The sequence below is a fragment of the Patagioenas fasciata genome, chromosome W (assembly GCF_037038585.1).
Source record: "Patagioenas fasciata isolate bPatFas1 chromosome W, bPatFas1.hap1, whole genome shotgun sequence".
Classification (NCBI taxonomy): domain Eukaryota; kingdom Metazoa; phylum Chordata; class Aves; order Columbiformes; family Columbidae; genus Patagioenas; species Patagioenas fasciata.
The window spans coordinates 54670401-54686645 of NC_092559.1; the positions used below are offsets into that span (position 1 = coordinate 54670401).

General features: G+C 40.3%; 1 protein-coding gene across 4 annotated transcripts in view; it reads left to right on the top strand.

Moving 5' to 3' along the window:
- LOC136114614 (E3 ubiquitin-protein ligase RNF38-like) overlaps window positions 1-16245 on the top strand; it is a 189501-nt gene that overhangs the window by 166616 nt on the left and 6640 nt on the right. For 3 of the 4 annotated variants that reach the window (XM_065860004.2, XM_065860008.2, XM_065860009.2), the window contains 6 exons: window positions 3382-3552; window positions 7926-8087; window positions 9300-9406; window positions 12753-12837; window positions 14310-14431; window positions 15520-15619. In XM_065860004.2, coding sequence (XP_065716076.1) covers window positions 3382-3552; window positions 7926-8087; window positions 9300-9406; window positions 12753-12837; window positions 14310-14431; window positions 15520-15619 — 747 coding nt within the window. Of the gene's footprint in view, window positions 1-3381; window positions 3553-7925; window positions 8088-9299; window positions 9407-12752; window positions 12874-14309; window positions 14434-15519; window positions 15620-16245 lie in introns of those variants that run through there. The other variant, XM_065860005.2, reaches the window with a different exon arrangement.

Genomic DNA, 16245 nt, shown 5'->3' on the forward strand with positions numbered 1-16245 from the left:
CCTTCTCTGGAGACATTCAAATCCCACCTGGACACATTCCTGTGTGATCTGCTCTAGGTGAACCTGCTTTAGCAGGTGGGTTGAACTAGATGATCTCCAGAGGTCCCTTCCAATCCCAGCCATTCTGTGACAATGAGATTCTGTGAACCTCTTGCCCCAACTGGTGAGGTGAATCCCATCAGCTCCCAGCAGACCCATCTTCTCAAAGGTAGATCCATGAACTTAGAAGCCAAAACCTTGAGTATGGTACCAGCCACACAGCCAGGCATTCACCTCATCAATTCTTCTCCTCCTTCCTGAACCCCTTCCTCTGACTGCAGATGATAATTTGCAGGGTTCACCAGGCTAGGCAACCTCTGAGGGATGTCACAAATGCGAGCTCCTTGTAGGCAGCAGACTTCTCTGGATGGCAAATGGGTGCCTTGGCACCTCTCAGTAAGGAATCTGGCACTGGTTCTGAAGCAGATGGGTGGTTGGATCAACTTTTCATGGTAGGCTTTTCCTGGATCCTGTCCATTACTCATGTGCTGTTTAATTTCTAGTGCAGGGGCACTTCAGGGGATCAGGGAAGGTTCTTCCTTCTAGTCCGAGCAGAGACAAATTTCCAGTCTCCTTTATCTTATGAGTTACTTGTGTCAGTCAGCTTGAGGATGAATTCAGGCTTACCTTCATAGAGCCATAGAATCATAGAACAGTTTGGGTTGGAAGGGACCTTCAAAGGTCATCTAGCTCAACCCCCCTGCAATGACCAGGGACATCTTCAACTAGATCAGGTTGCTCTGACCCCAGTCCAACATGGTCTTGAATTTTTCCAAGGGTGGGGCATCCACAACTTCTCTGGGAAACCTGTTCCATTGTCTCACTACCCTCATTATAAAAAAATTCTTCCTTATATCTAGTCAGATTCTATCTTCCTTTTGATTAAAACCATTACTCCTTGACTTATTGTAACAGACTGTCCTCATTTGTCTTATATGCCTCATTTAAGTATTGAAAGGCCATAATAAGGTCTCCCAGAAACCTTTTCTTCTCCAGGCTGAACAACCCCAACTGACTCAGCCTGTCCTCACAGGAGAAGGGTTCCAGCTCTCTGATAGTTTTGTGGTCCTCCTCTGGACCTGCTCCAACAGGTCCATGTCTTCCCTGTATTGAAGACTACAGAGCTGGACACAAAAGTCCAGGTGGGGTTTCACCAGAGCAGAGAGACAGAATCATCTCCCTTGACCTGCTGGCCATACTTCTTTGTATGCAGCTCAGGATATGGTTGGCTTTCTGGGCTGCAAATGCACATTGCCATCTCATCACAGTATCACAGTATCACAGTATGTTTGGAACTGGAAGGGACCTCGAAAGATCATCTAGTCCAATCCCCCTGCTGGAGCAGGAACACCTAGGTGAGGTCGCACAGGAATGTGTCCAGGCGGGCTTTGAATGTCTCCAGAGTAGGAGACTCCACAACCTCCCTGGGCAGCCTGTTCCAGTGCTCTGTCACCCTCACTGAGAAGAAGTTTTTTCTCAAATTTAAGTGGAACCTCTTGTGTTCCAGCTTGATCCCATTACTCCTTGTCCTATCATTGTTTGCCACCGAGAAGAGCCTGGCTCCATTCTCATGGCACTCACCCTTTATATATTCATAAACATTAATAAGGTCACCCCTCAGTCTCCTCTCCAAACTAAAGAGACCCAGCTCCCTCAGCCTTTCTTCATAAGGGAGGTGCTCTACTCCCTTAATCATCCTTGTTGCCCTACGCTGGACCCTCTCCAGCAGTTCCCTGTCCTTCTGGAACTGAGGGGTCCAGAACTGGACACAATATTCCAGATGGGGTCTCACCAGGGTGGAGTAGAGGGAAAGGAGGACCTCTCTCGATCTACTGACCACCCCCCTTGTAATACATCCGAGGATGCCATTGGCCTTCCTGGCCACAAGGGCACAGTGCTGGCTCATGGTCATCCTATTGTCCAGCCTCATGTCCAGCTTTTCAGCCACCAGTACCCTCAAGATGTTCTTCTCAGAGCAGCTCTCAGTCCCTTCATCCTCCTGCCTGTGTTGATACTAGGGATTGCCCTGACCCAGGTGCAGGACCTTGCACTTGGCCTTGTTGAACCTCATGAGGTTCACATGAGTCCACTTCTTGAGCTTGTCCAGGTCCCTGTGGATGGCATCCTGTCCCTCAGGCGTGTCAACTGCACCACTCAGCTTGGTGTCATCTGCAAACTTGCTGAGGGTGCACTCGATCCCACTGTCCATGTCATTGATGAATACATTAAACAGTACTGGTCCCAATACAGACCCTTGAAGGACATCAGTCGTCACTGACCTCCATCCGGACATTATGCCATTGACCACTACTCTCTGGATGTGACCATCCAACCAATTCCTTATCCACTCAGCAGTCCACCCATGAAATCTATATTGCTCCAATTTAGAGAGAAGGATGTTGTAGGGGAACATGTCAAAGACCTTACAGAAGTCCAGATAGACAACATCCGTAGCCCTTCCTTTGTCCGCTGATGTAGTCACTCCACTTACACTCCTTGCACAGCGTTAAGGCAGGACTGTTTTTCAGCCCAGGACAGTGCACAATACCTTGTATTGACCTCCTGTTCATGTTCCCAGAATCTCCGGCTGCCTGTTAACCTCCTCATCTTACATAGTTACCTGTCCAAATAGTTTTTCATGATGGACACCTTTGTGCAGCTATGATATCCACCACTGCCTTCAGGTGCTAGGGGGACTTCCAGATACTGGAGCTCCATGCAGCCTGAGGTCTGGACAGCTTTATCGGTCCTTAGAAGGTCTGTTTGGGGGGAGATGTCAGCATGGGTAGGCTGTAGTGCTTCTCTGTGTTACAGCCACAGCCTTGCCGTTATGGTGGATGGACACCATTTTCTTTTAACAGATCACCTCAAAGTCCCAGGACAGAGGAGAGGGGACAGCAGGTACCAGCAAGATGGGAAGGAAGAGAAGGGGCTCAACCTCAGGCAACAGAGTTGTTTAGGGCACAATCTGATGTTTAGGAGTCTTTCAGTTCCAACTAGTGATTGTTTTCTTGGCATGTGTCTGTAAATGTAACATTTGGGAAGAATAAAAGCTACTATGGTAAGTATACCTGCTCCCCCCTTGGGAATCTGTGCCTAATAATGCAGAGTGAACACCCCCAACTTCTATAGACTTCATCTGAAGTAAAAGGACCTTTACACCTTGCAAGTGTAGCTGGTAGCATCACACTTTTAGACCCTGTTATGTACAAGAATCACTGTTCATTGAATTTCTGAATTAATTATTGCATGGGTTGTTTTTGTAAGCTAAGGGTAAGTGGACTGCTTTCTTTTAATAATCTCCTTTCACTATAGATGTAAAAATATTAATTTTTCTTTCAGATGCTTCAGGCGTGCTCAGTCCAACATCTACCAGTACCATATGCAGCGTTCCCACCTCTGATTTCTAACGACCCATTCCTTTTGCATCCTCCTCACCTTTCTCCACATCACCCGTCTCATCTGCCACCTCCAGGGCAATTTGTTCCCTTCCAAGCACAGCAGTCACATTCAGTAAGTAATACTTCTTATCCCCTCTCCTAAAGTATTTGGGAGTTGATCAGCAAATAATGCTCTTGTCCTTCTAATAACATTCTGGTTGAGAGAACAAGTGGATCTGATTTAGAGTAAGTAACAGGGTTTTGTAGTAGTGCTACCTGAGCAAGACTTAGTCTGAAGAAAAAAAAAAAAGTATTGTTTTGAAATTAATTTTGATTCTTTTAAGATTTCCTCAGCTGTTGCCTACTCCATTTCCCTGGAGGCCTGTACTCCTGTCAGTCTGACATAAGTTTGCTTCATATACTGGTTCTGCAGGTGCTGTTCTTCCAGAAAGTAAAAGAGAATATAGAGACCTAAGTGCAGTGGTCTCAGAGAAAAAAACTTTGTATAGAGACCAGAAAGCACAAAGCATTATTTATACTGCATGCTTCTACCACATTAATTCACAGTTGATTAAAGGGATCACTGTATCCACCCCAAACACTAGTGTGAAAAGTATTACTTAAACCTTCTACGGCCTACTGGAACCTCTTTTCTCTTCTGATTATAGAAATTATTGCCTCTTTTAACTTAACCAAACTCGACTGAAAAGTTAATGCCTTCATAATAGGGCTTACGCAAACATGAGAGAAGATGGTATTTTGGACACGAGGGAAAAAATTACATTTTGTAATTTCTGCTTACTAATCTTCTGCCAGAGATCAGTAATTTCTATTTACTAATCTTCTGACAGGCATCTTTGTGCCTGTTTCTTTGGAGCTTTACCAATATTTCATTAATACAGAAATACAAAATAATTTCCGTTTTACTAACAAATACTGCTCAGACTGTTTTGAGCAGTAACAAATACTGCTGTGTTAAATGTCAGGTGTTGGCACTATTGTAATAATTTCAATATGGAGGAACAGTTCTGTATAGTTTTTTCTGATAATCAAGATGTCTTCCCTCAGAAAATGTTGGAGCTTCTTTCTTAGATTGCTACTTTAGCTTCAGGAATAGACTCCCTTGTTAACTTTTAGCTCTGTTTGATAGCTTGATTTTTGCTGCCCAGTCTTACTAGAAGAATTATTGCCTTTAAAATGCTGACTATTTAAAAACTGTTCAGCAGAATGGGGAAACAATTTTCCTTTTCCTTTGGTTCCACAATATGACTTTCATATCTGACTGTTTTGAAGCATGTAGAATTCAGTACTGGGAAAAGAAGGGTGAAATAGTAGAGTTAAGGTTTTCCTGAAAAATGAGACCAAAATGAGCAGAAATTTGAATTGACCTTTCCTAATAGCAAAAGTATAGCCTGAAAATAATGTATCTAGCCTAAACATGGCAATAGATTATTTATAAATAATAGTGTTTATGATGAAGATTATTGCTTCACAGAGAAATGCTGACTTTTTTCATAAGAAACTTCTTAATTCTTCATACATCAGTGTGCCTTCAATTATTCCTTATGGTAGTGAAGTAAAACTATTTTCTTCAGTTTGAGAACGTCTCTATCAAGGAAGTTAGTTACTGCCTTATATATGCAGTCTGATGAAAGGGATCATAGGATCGGAGGATAATTCAGGTTGGAAGACACCACAGGATGTCTCTAGTTCAACTTTCTGTTCAAATGGAGGATGAGGCCAGGCTCTTCTTGGTGACAACCAATGATAGGACAAGGGGCAATGGGTTCAAACTGCAACACAAAAGGTTCCACTTAAATTTGAGAAGAAACTTCTTCCCAGTGAGGGTGGCAGAGCCTGGCCCAGGCTGCCCAGGGAGGTTGTGGAGTCTCCTTCTCTGCAGACATTCAAACCCGCCTGGACACCTTCCTGTGGAACCTCAGCTGGGTGTTCCTGCTCCAGCAGGGAAATTGCACTGGATGAGCTTTCCAGGTCCCTTCCAACCCCTGACATTCTGGGATTCTGTGAAATCAGGATAAGCAATGAGGTCAGGTGAGGCTGTCAGGGCTTTTGCCAGTTGGGTCTTGAAAACCTTCAAAGATGGAGACTACATAAGCTCTCTAGGTTCCTGTTCTACTGCTTGACTGTTGTCATGGTGAAAAAGCTTCTCTCTGTATTTACCTGGAACCTTTTGTTTTGACTTATGCCCGTTGTCTCTTGTCCTTCCACTGTACACCACTGTAAAGAGCCTGACTCCATTTTCTTGAACAAACCTCTGCAGGTATTGGAAGGCTGTTGTTAAGTGTCCTTCCCCCCTCCCCTAAGCCTTTTTTTCTCCTGGCAGAAAAAGCCCAGTTCCCTCAAGTTCTTCTAATAGGACAAATGCTCCAGTCCCATGACCATCTTGGTGGTCCTCCTTTGAGCTTGTTCTACTTTAACGTCTTTTTTTGGTATTTGAATGCCCTAAACTGGATGTAGTATTCTACATGAGGTCTAACAAGTGTTGAGTAGAAGGTGAATAATCACTTTGCTCAACCTACTGGCTATGCTACTGTTTGTTAATACAGCCCCCTTTCAGCAGAGCTGCTTCACAGCCAGTCATTCCCCAGTCTGGATTGTCGTGATGGGTTTTTCCTTCCCAGGTGCAGTATTTGGCATTTGTCCTTGTTCATAGAATCATAGAATCATTTTGGTTGGAAGAGACCCTTAAGATCATCAAGTCCAACCATAACCTAACTCTAGCACTAAACCTCATCTATATGTCTTTTAAACATCCCCAGGGCTGGTGACTCAACCACTTCCATGGGCAGCCTGTTCCAGTGTTTCACAACCCTTTCCATGAAGAATTTTTTCCTAATATCCAATCTGAACCTTTCCTGGTGCAACTTGAGGCCATTTCCTCTCATCCTATCACTTGCTACTTGGGAGAAGAGACCAACACCCTCCATGCTGCAACCTCCTTTCAGGTAGTTGTAGAGAGCGATAAGGTCTCCCCTCAGCCTCCTGTTCTCCAGGCTAAACAGCCCCAGTTCCCTCAATGGCTCCTCATAAGACTTGTGCTCCAGACCCCCCCCTATTGTTGAATATCATAAGGTTCCTGTTGGCCCATTTCTCCATCCTGTCCATGTCCTGCTGTATGGCAGCCCTACCTTCCAGTATATGGACTGTTCTCTGCAATTTGTTATCAGCTGTATACTTCATGAGCAAGTACTCTGTCTCTTTAAGGTTACTGATAATGTTGTTAAATAGGCTAGGTCCCTCTTGTATACCACTTTTTACCAGCATCTTGGTAGAGTATGTCCCATTAACCACTATGATCTAAGCCTGATCATCCAAACATATTTTATCCATCTGGTTGTCCACTCATCCAGACTGTAATGTCCAAACTTGGTTACAAGAAAATTGTGGAAGATAGTGTCAAAAGCCTTGCTGAAGTTGAGGTAAATTACATCCACTGCTCTCCCCTCATCCACAAATCCAGTCACCTTATCATATGATTTACCCTTTCTATAGCCATGCTGACTGTTCCCTCTTCCATGTGCCCAGAAATATGTTCCAAGACTCACTCCATGTTCCTCCCAGAGACTGAAGTAAGGTTGAGTGGTCTGTAGTTTCCCAGATTGTCTTTTTGGCCTTTTTTGCTGATGAATGCAATGTTTGCCTTTCTCCAGTTGTCAGGCATCTCCCCCTGAACTCCACAACCTTTTAAAGATGATAGAGAGCAGCCCTGCAAGGACATTGGCCAGTTCCCTCAACACCCTTGGATATAGTCCATCGGGTCCCATGGGTCAACTTCTCTCAAGTAATCCAATCCCTGATTCAATTCTCATCCACTGCTGGTGGTTCTTCTCCAGATTCTCCCTGCCCAAGCAGCACATGGGGGAGGAGGGGTGGGGGATTAGGGTCAGTATATAGCAATCATTCTCTGCTGCACCTTCCTTTTCACACCTTTCCTCTGCTCTAGTGGGTGTTCTTCCATGCGTTGCAATCTTATCAGGTAAATCTGCTCTGGCATGGGTTCTCAATGGACCACAGTTCCTTTGGGAAATATCAATCTGTTCCATGGGCTGCAGGGAATATCTGTTCTGATGCCATGGAGCACCTCCTTCTCATTCTTCTCCTCTGACCTTGGTGTTTCCTTTGCTGTTTCTCTTTTTTATTCCCTCCTACTCTCCAGACAGAGCTTTTTTTTGACCTTTCTTAAATAGTTTTTCACAGAGGCACCACAAACATTGCTGATTGTCTCAGCTTTGGCCTGCAGTGTGTCCACTGTTGATCCAGCTGGAACCAGCTGTCTGGCACAAGGCAGCCCTTTACCTCATTCCCCAGAGGAGACCTCTACAGCACCCCCCCCCCCCCAAAAATCTTGACATCTATGCCCAGTACAACTCCATAAAATTTCCACAGCTCCTCAGAATATCTAATTGGAGCTGTGGCTTTTTTATAGTAAAATAAATTTTAAAAACTGGATTTCTATTAATACAACAAACCCTGTGTTTCTTTTAGCCACTTCAAAGGATAGAGAATGAAGTAGAACTGCTTGGAGAACATCTTCCTATAGGAAGCTTTACCTACCCTCCATCAACTCATCCACCAACACTGACTTCCTCAGCTCCTCTCCAGTTCTTAAACCATGATCCTTCACACCAAGAGGTTTCATTTGGAGTTGTAAGTATTGCTTTTTGTACTACATCCTCATGCATGCTGAGTTCAAGTTCCTGATCTTTGCTCTAAGTTATAACCATTTTATTGAAAAATGGTAGTTTTGCAATTGAATTTCATTAGTGACTGCAGCTGTGGAAAGTCAGGGTTGGTTGTTTTTTAGGGTTAGACTTGGAAGAATGAAAACATGCTAACAAAATCTTTGAGCACTGTTTTTTTCATAAAAGTAAATGTCTTGAGTCCTCTGAATATAATTTCAGTAGTGGTGTGTGAATTTTGATTCTTAAAATCTGCTAACATTTTTTTTCACTTATGAGTATTTTTAGAAAAAGACAATTTATGTCTAAGTTACAATTCTTTACCTCCTCCCATTTTAGTAGACAGTGCAAGATGTTTTAAACAGTCATACTGAGGACTTATGTAAGTAAACTAAAGAGCTTTGCATGCAGATTGAAATAGGAATATAGTCTTTTTTCTCATATGGAAAGAATGTGTTTAAGCTGTAAACTTGAATGTCTCTTTAGGCACTATATCCGTATGCAGTTGAAAGGCTACAGCCCCTCCTCCCAAAAGTGAATGTAATTGAGTCCAACTGTGAATGTGATTTCTTTATTTATTAATTTTAAACCTTGCTCTTTTTTCAAGTGGTTTTGCTGTGGAGCATCCTGGCAGTGCCCCCTAATGGATATTTGATTATACCAGTGAAATAACTCCTGTAAATATGTTTAAAACTCTCATTCCTACTCAACCAGATGCACAAACCAGGGCATTGTGCCAGGTTGAAAGCCCTCAACTTTTGGTTTGCATTATGTTCACCAATTCAAGTCCTGCCTGTCCAAATGAGCCCATATATAGGCTCAGACTTACAAAATGCTTATTAGCTAGCTTGCAAGAGTTTCTGGTTAGCATTGTTAATTTTTTTCCTGCAGGATAGTATAATTATACAGGGTGTTTCAAAAAGATGGACCAAATTTGAATTCCCTTTGAAATTGGGTCCATCTTTTTGAAATATCCTGTGTATTATTGATGACATTTGTTGGTCAAAACAATTATTTGGAAAGGCTAGGGGTTTTTTTGGCTTGAACAGGGCTGGGTTTTTGTTTGGTTCTTTTTTTTTTGATAATGCCTTATTTAAGATATATTTTGACATTCACTTTTCATTTAATTTCATTATTAAATAAGACTAGAAAATATTGAAGTTTTTCTTCCTTTTTACAGCCTTACCCACCTTTTATGCCTCGAAGACTCACAGGGCGCAGTAGATACCGATCACAGCAACCAATACCACCACACTCGTACCATCCCAACCTATTACCATATGTGCTGTAAGTCCAAAGCACATTGTACTTGTAGACTACTAAATAACTCTGTAAGCTAGTTGATCCCCTCAGTGTTTTTTTTTAATGTTTGGGCTCTACCACAGGGTACAGACTGTTCAGACAATCTCAAGGAATAAGAAAACTTGTAGTAATCTTTAAAGTTACCAGTCTATTTGAACATCATACATACCTGAGCAAGGAAAAAAACAAGTACAAGTGAACAGTTTGATAATCATGTAGTTTGTAGTTTTGGGATCTGCTATGCCTCTTCTTTCTTTTGAAATCTCCTTAAAGATGTTCAAAGTAGAATGTTACACTTGGTTCTTGGATAATGGTTATGAGTTATACCCATGGTTAGGTCCTAAAGTTTACTTATGTAGGATAAAGATATAACAGTCCATACAAAAAAAAACAATCAACCAAACAAACAAAAACAAACCAAACCAAAACAAAACAACAGGCAAATCAATTTACGCTTAATTAATTACTGAAACATAATGAGGGGAGCCTTCTGGGTGTGAGTATGGTTTTGGCTTGGAGGGCTTGCTTTCTTCTGAACTGATAATCTGTTACAACTTTTGAACTTCTGCACCTGATTAACCATTTCTAGAATAAATTGTTGTTCTTTGTAGGTCCTGTTTTCGAAATTAATTCAAAATACTTAGAAAATGAGGATTTATTTTAAAGGTGTCATTGACAGGGAGATAATTGAACTTTGTCAGTTGTTTTGCCACAATATCTATAGTTTCTGACTCTGTAGTTTGACTTGCATCAAAATATCACCAGGATATATGATTCAGTGAAGTTATATTTTGCAGTGTGCATTCTAACAAAGTCTGCTCTGATGTATAGCCGCTTGCATGTCTACTCAGGGATAGTATGTCACAATCATTTCTGACTAATGACATTTCTGACTAATGACATTTATAGTGCTGTGGATTTTTTATTTCTGTGGTTTTGCATTAAACTTTGACCCATATTACTGTCTTGGGATGGTGATGCTCTTTTAACTTAAAAGAAAAAACAGAAAAATCACAGAATGGTTGGGGTTGGAAGGCACCTCTGGGGATCATCTAGTCCAACCCACCTGCTGAAGCAGGTTCACCTAGAGTAGATTGCACAGGAATGTGTCCAGGTGGGATTTGAATGTCTCCAGAGAAGGAGACTCCACAACCTCTCTGGGCAGCCTGTCCCAGTGCTCTGGCACCCTCAAGGTAAAGAAGTTTCTCCTCATATTCAGATGGAACCTCCTGTGCTTCAGTTTGTGCCCGTTGCCCCTCATCCTATTGTTGGGCACCACTGAAAGGAGTCTGGTCCCATCCTCTTGACATCCACCCTTGCAATATTTAGAAACATTGATGAGATCCCCTCTCAGCCTTCTCTTCTATAGGCTGAACAGACCCAGGTCTCAGTCTCTCCTCATAAGAAAGGTACTCTAGGCCCCTAATCATCTTTGTAGCCTGCCACCAGACTCCCTCCTGTAATTCCTTATCCTTCTTATGGCACACTCTTGTCTTTATATCTGAAGAAGTTCTTCTCTGGTCAAATCCATGTTACATGGGAATGTATAGTTGGGTCTACTGCCAATGTGGAAGTTGGCTCAGTATTACATTGTAATTATCTTTTTAATGTGTATTGGTGAAAAGGAGACTGAAGAGCAATCTCATTGCTCATTGCTACAGCTTCCTGAGGAGGGGAAGTGGAGAGGGAGGTGCTGAGCTCTTCTCCCTGGGATTCAGTGACAGGATGTGCAGGAATGGTTCAAAGCTGCATCAGAGGAGGTTCAGACTGGACATTAGGAAACAGTTCTTTACCAAGAGGGTGGTCAATCACTGGAACAGGCTTCCTAGAGAGGTGGTTGATGCCTCAAGCCTGTCAGTGGCATTTGTGGCAAGAGGCATTTGGACAATGCCCTTAATAGCATGCTTTAACTTTTGGTCAGCAAAAGTGGTCAGGCAGTTGAACTATTCTATTCTATTCTATTCTATTCTATTCTATTCTATTCTATTCTATTCTATTCTATTCTATTCTAGTGCTTGAATGCTTTTCTGTTGGGGAGTTAAGTGAACTTGAGTTATTTATTTATGTTGATATTCTATCTATTTAAATAAGTCAAATTTAAAACCAGAAACTCTGTTCAATATTAATATTAACTCTGTGATGCAGGCTATCAATAGATTCATTTCTGTAATAATACTGAGCCTTAATATGAGTTGTCATAGCAATATACATGCAGTTTACAAATGCAATACAGCGAGTATCAAAAAGTGACACAATTAGCTTTCCTTTGAGTCCTTTAGTTTGAATTTTAACTGTTAATTTCAAATTTAACCTTTTTATTGGTTCTTAGAATTTGTTGATATCACAGAATGGAATGTTACACAGATTTGACCTAGCAGCAATTTAGGGTTTACTAAGGTAGATCACAAGTTTAATATATAATTTCTAATAACTTTTAATCAACAACTGATTAACAAAATTATTTAAAACAATTCTATGGGATTTGTTATAATTAAAACAACTACTTGATTCAATAATGTCAAGGATCACCCTATACTTACAAAAGAGAAAGTTAAATCACATATAGACACACACAGAGGTAAATTATTAAAAGCACATGTACAAATCTATAAACACACACATACTCGCATGCATTAATCCTTGTATATTTGAATCTATTCACACATACTAACCTATAGCTTTGTGCTTATATATGTGGACTATATGTGGAGGTAAAATAAAAAAGAAAATTTCCCTCTCAAGCGAATTACTTTAATGTATCATCATTCCTCAACAGGTGATTTGTTGAAACTCCAGAAATCTGTCATCGCCCACAGCTTCACAGTGTTGGTTTGTCACGAGATGTCTCTGAGGGGCATCCCACTCACTGCAGTCCAGGAGAGCTCAAAGGGCAGGTGTACCAAACTGTCAGCAGTGATTGATGGTCGTTACCTTTCCCAAACACAAAGGGGTCTATTCCCATATGGCAGGAGTTCCAAGAACATGGAGGGCGTGCCTTCGTGTCTTGACTCACCACACTTGTGCCTCAATTTTCCCAACTTCACTGCACTTACACAATGGGGAATTGTTCTCGGAAGAACCATGGAACACAAGGGAGTGGTACCTCAGTGCCCTGTCTTGCTGCGTTTGCACAATGGGAATTGTTTTCCCCAAATCATGCCTGATCGCCCTGGTAGCCAGGTAGTGGAGTTACCCAGGAGAGGAGGTGGGGGGTTGCAACCACCACAGTTGATTTATAAAGGATCAATAACATAACTCTACCTCTGCCACATGCTTGCATGCCTTCTTTCAGGAAGATGTTGAGTCAAATTGTTGTTTGTTCTTCTGACAGATCAGTACTTCCAGTGCCACCTGCAGTTGGACCAGCTTTCAGTTTTGAGTTGGACATGGAAGATGGAGAGGTTGAAAACTACGAGGTTGGTGTGTGAAGTACGAACTCACGAGGAACAGAGGTTAACTCAATACATGAACTTAAATGGTCTTTTGCTTTTCAAAGACAAAGACAGGATTAAATAAATGTAATTTTTATGAAGACAAAATATAGAAACATTTTTTCATACTGTTTTCTAGCACTGGATGTTAGAAACACTCTTATTTTGTATCTATTGCCTTTCCCCAAAATCTGTTCTTTCAGATTAGCCCTGGTTAAATTCTTCAACTTTCCATTGTAGATGTGACTCTTCTTTTTGTATTTTGCTTGATTTTTAAATATCGAGCAGAAATATCCTATTCTTTTGAATATGCTGTAACTTAGTGCTTTTTATGTACCTTGCTAACTTTACAGACTAGTGTTAACATTATAGGATGAATTCAGGTAAAAGTGATGTTGGTAAGAATCTCAATATATATTTTCTCTTGACAGTAAGGAGAGTACAGCAAGTCACATATTTTAAAATTAAATGTCAGTAGTGTCTTATATAATTGAGGGGTGATCCTAACTCTTGTCCTTACTGCTTCTCAGACTGATTGCCATCAGATTATTTTCAGAAAACCTCAGCTGCTGCCTACCTCTCCTCGTATATCTATTCATCCTTGCTTCTGCTCAGAGCAGTTTTTATTTATGCAGTTAGATAGCATTTACAGTTTAATGACAAGCTCTCCTATTATGCTTCTTGTGCTAGTTAAAAGAAGCATCATATTGTGACTGACATGTTGGGCTCCAGGTTTTGGGCTATTTGAGTATCTGTACTCTTTGCATCTTTCATCAAATCTCTTAATTTCTGTGCTTCAGTTCTCTATAAAATTGATACTGATGCTTTTCTGGAGCCCCTCATGAGGGAGCAGAATTTATTTACATGAGGAGCACTTAGGTACAGTGTTCTACCTGTATGAAAAAGTACAAAATTTAATCAGAAAGTGTCTCTGTTCGGTTTGATGTCATGCCTTTATTTCCATGTCTCTAATCTCCATGTCTCAATTCAGTTAGCCCAAGAAGTGGAATAGGAGTCAAAAGTTGTCCCTTTAAACTCTTGACCTCATAGAGCTAGGCTCATTGTGTATTCCTGGAAAGGAAGTTTGTCGACATTTTCTTCTAGTTACTCACACTACTGTGTGGGGGATGGGGGAAGGGGGTTCATTTCCAAAGCAAAACGTATCAAGCTGTGAATACAGCTGCTGAAGTGATTAACAGTTAGGTCATGGATATCTGGAAATCCCAAAGATACTGTCTTATGCAGTTCAGAAGGATTCATCAGTGATCAAATTTTGAGAGACATCTTTTCATAGCACTTGTGGTTGTAGAGAGAGAGAAGCAAAACTAAACGTCTTGATGGAGAGGTGGGTTGTGCTACCTGGTGGGATAGTGACACGGCAGAAAAAATAATTTCTGGTAGAGCTGGAGCTTGTTTGAGCAAAGAATGTTAAAAAGTCCAAATTATTTGTTTCATAGGCACTGCTGAATTTGGCAGAACGTCTAGGAGAAGCCAAACCTCGAGGACTGACAAAGGCAGACATTGAACAACTTCCATCTTACAGGTTCAATCCAAGCAATCATCAGTCAGAACAGACATTGTAAGTACATCTATCTCAAATTTACATACTTTACGTGACCGTATTTCCATTCCTTCAGGCTGCATCCTCAACTAGGCAAATACTGTAACACAAGCGCTCTAAAAGCACTCAAATAAAAAAGATAAATTTTCTTAAACCATTTTTCAAATCATATATCATTTTTCTTGACTTTAAAATTCTGCATGGTCTCACTTCAGTTAGATGTTCAAATTTAGTTATTCAGTATTTTTAAAAAGTTTCCCAAGGTTTTTTTTGGCATACTAGATATTAAATGACCATCATCAACTTGAAATTCAACCTATATTGAAATATTTTCAAATACCAAAATTTCAAGTGCTCCTGGAAGAGCTTTTGACAGTCTTTGAGGTTTACAGTTATATTTTCTTATATTTAAGACTAGTTCTATTTGAAAGAGCTACATAACAGAAAAATTAGATCAAGTGAGAGGCAGTGAAAGTGATATACAATGCTGTCTGAAACTGAACAGAAGAGATTTTTTCTCTGATCTTCCACTTAGAGAAATCTTCAATGTTATTTTTAATATAGTAGGGAATAGGAAAAATAAAAGTACCCGAGCACATAAGCTGATGATGCCCCGGGGGAAGATTTGTGTTTATAAAACATGTACAACAGAAGATAGATGTAATTTAAGGAGAAAATTTTCATAGTAAAAGTGTGTGATCTTTAATCAGTTATGGCTTTGAGAAATACTCAAAGTAAGTTTTCAGGTTTTTATTTTAATATGTCTAAAATTAAAGTTAAAACTGAAAGAAAAATGCTATAGGGTTTGCACTACCTGTTTATATCAGCAGGCATGAACTCCATTATTTTGACTTATGGTGATACAATCGATTTACTGTTTGAGCCCTTGTCTCCTTTGGGATTGGAAACCATGGTGAACAATACAAAAGCAATTCTCATTTTACACTGGTCCACTAGAGATCTATTTCCACAAGAGTTTGATCACTGTAGATAATCCAATGGTTTTAAAAAATCCTTTTGCAAACACATCTTATAAGTTGCCTATAGAACAGAAATTATTGTTATTAAATGGGAATGTTTATAGATATTTGCTGTCTTTTTTTTAGGTGTGTAGTGTGTATGTGTGACTTTGAGGCAAGGCAGCTTCTTAGAGTCTTACCCTGTAACCACGAGTTTCATGCCAAGTGTGTTGATAAATGGCTTAAGGTAAATAAAATCTGTGTTGGATGCAATTTATAATGTCCTAGTTTGTAGTTTCATTTTTTCTTTAGTTTTCTACTCCATTTCATCTCTTGTTTCTCATTTTTAGTATTTAGGCTCTGAAGTAACAAAAAGGGGCACAAGCTGAATTTGTCTTCTTTTTGTTGTCTCCTTACACTATAGAAATATTATTTTTTTGGTGCTTAACAGAAGATATTTATTTGTAATAATAATTGGAATAAGGTCATTTTAAAAGGAATATGAAGAGAATGATCTTCACTGGTAGAAAGTGCTTCTATAAAAATCCCTTCTATTACTATGAATTTGAATTCTTGAGGCAAATAAAAAAGTATTTTTGTAAATCTAAGGTATGATTGAGGGATATTTAATTAAAAAGACTTAGTATGAAATTATGGCTTTATGCATGCTCTGAGATATTCTTTCAAAAGAAGTTTGGGGGAAGACCTAGAAGCAGGACAGCGCAATAAGTTGACAGAATAGCAGTGGTACAGAAGGTGAAAAAGATAGGAATACAGTTAAGAAGACGATATATAGGGAGGCATCTGTTCAAGCTGTGTTATCCAGACCTACTGCTAATAAGGTATTCATTCATTTCTTGTCTCACTTTTAAA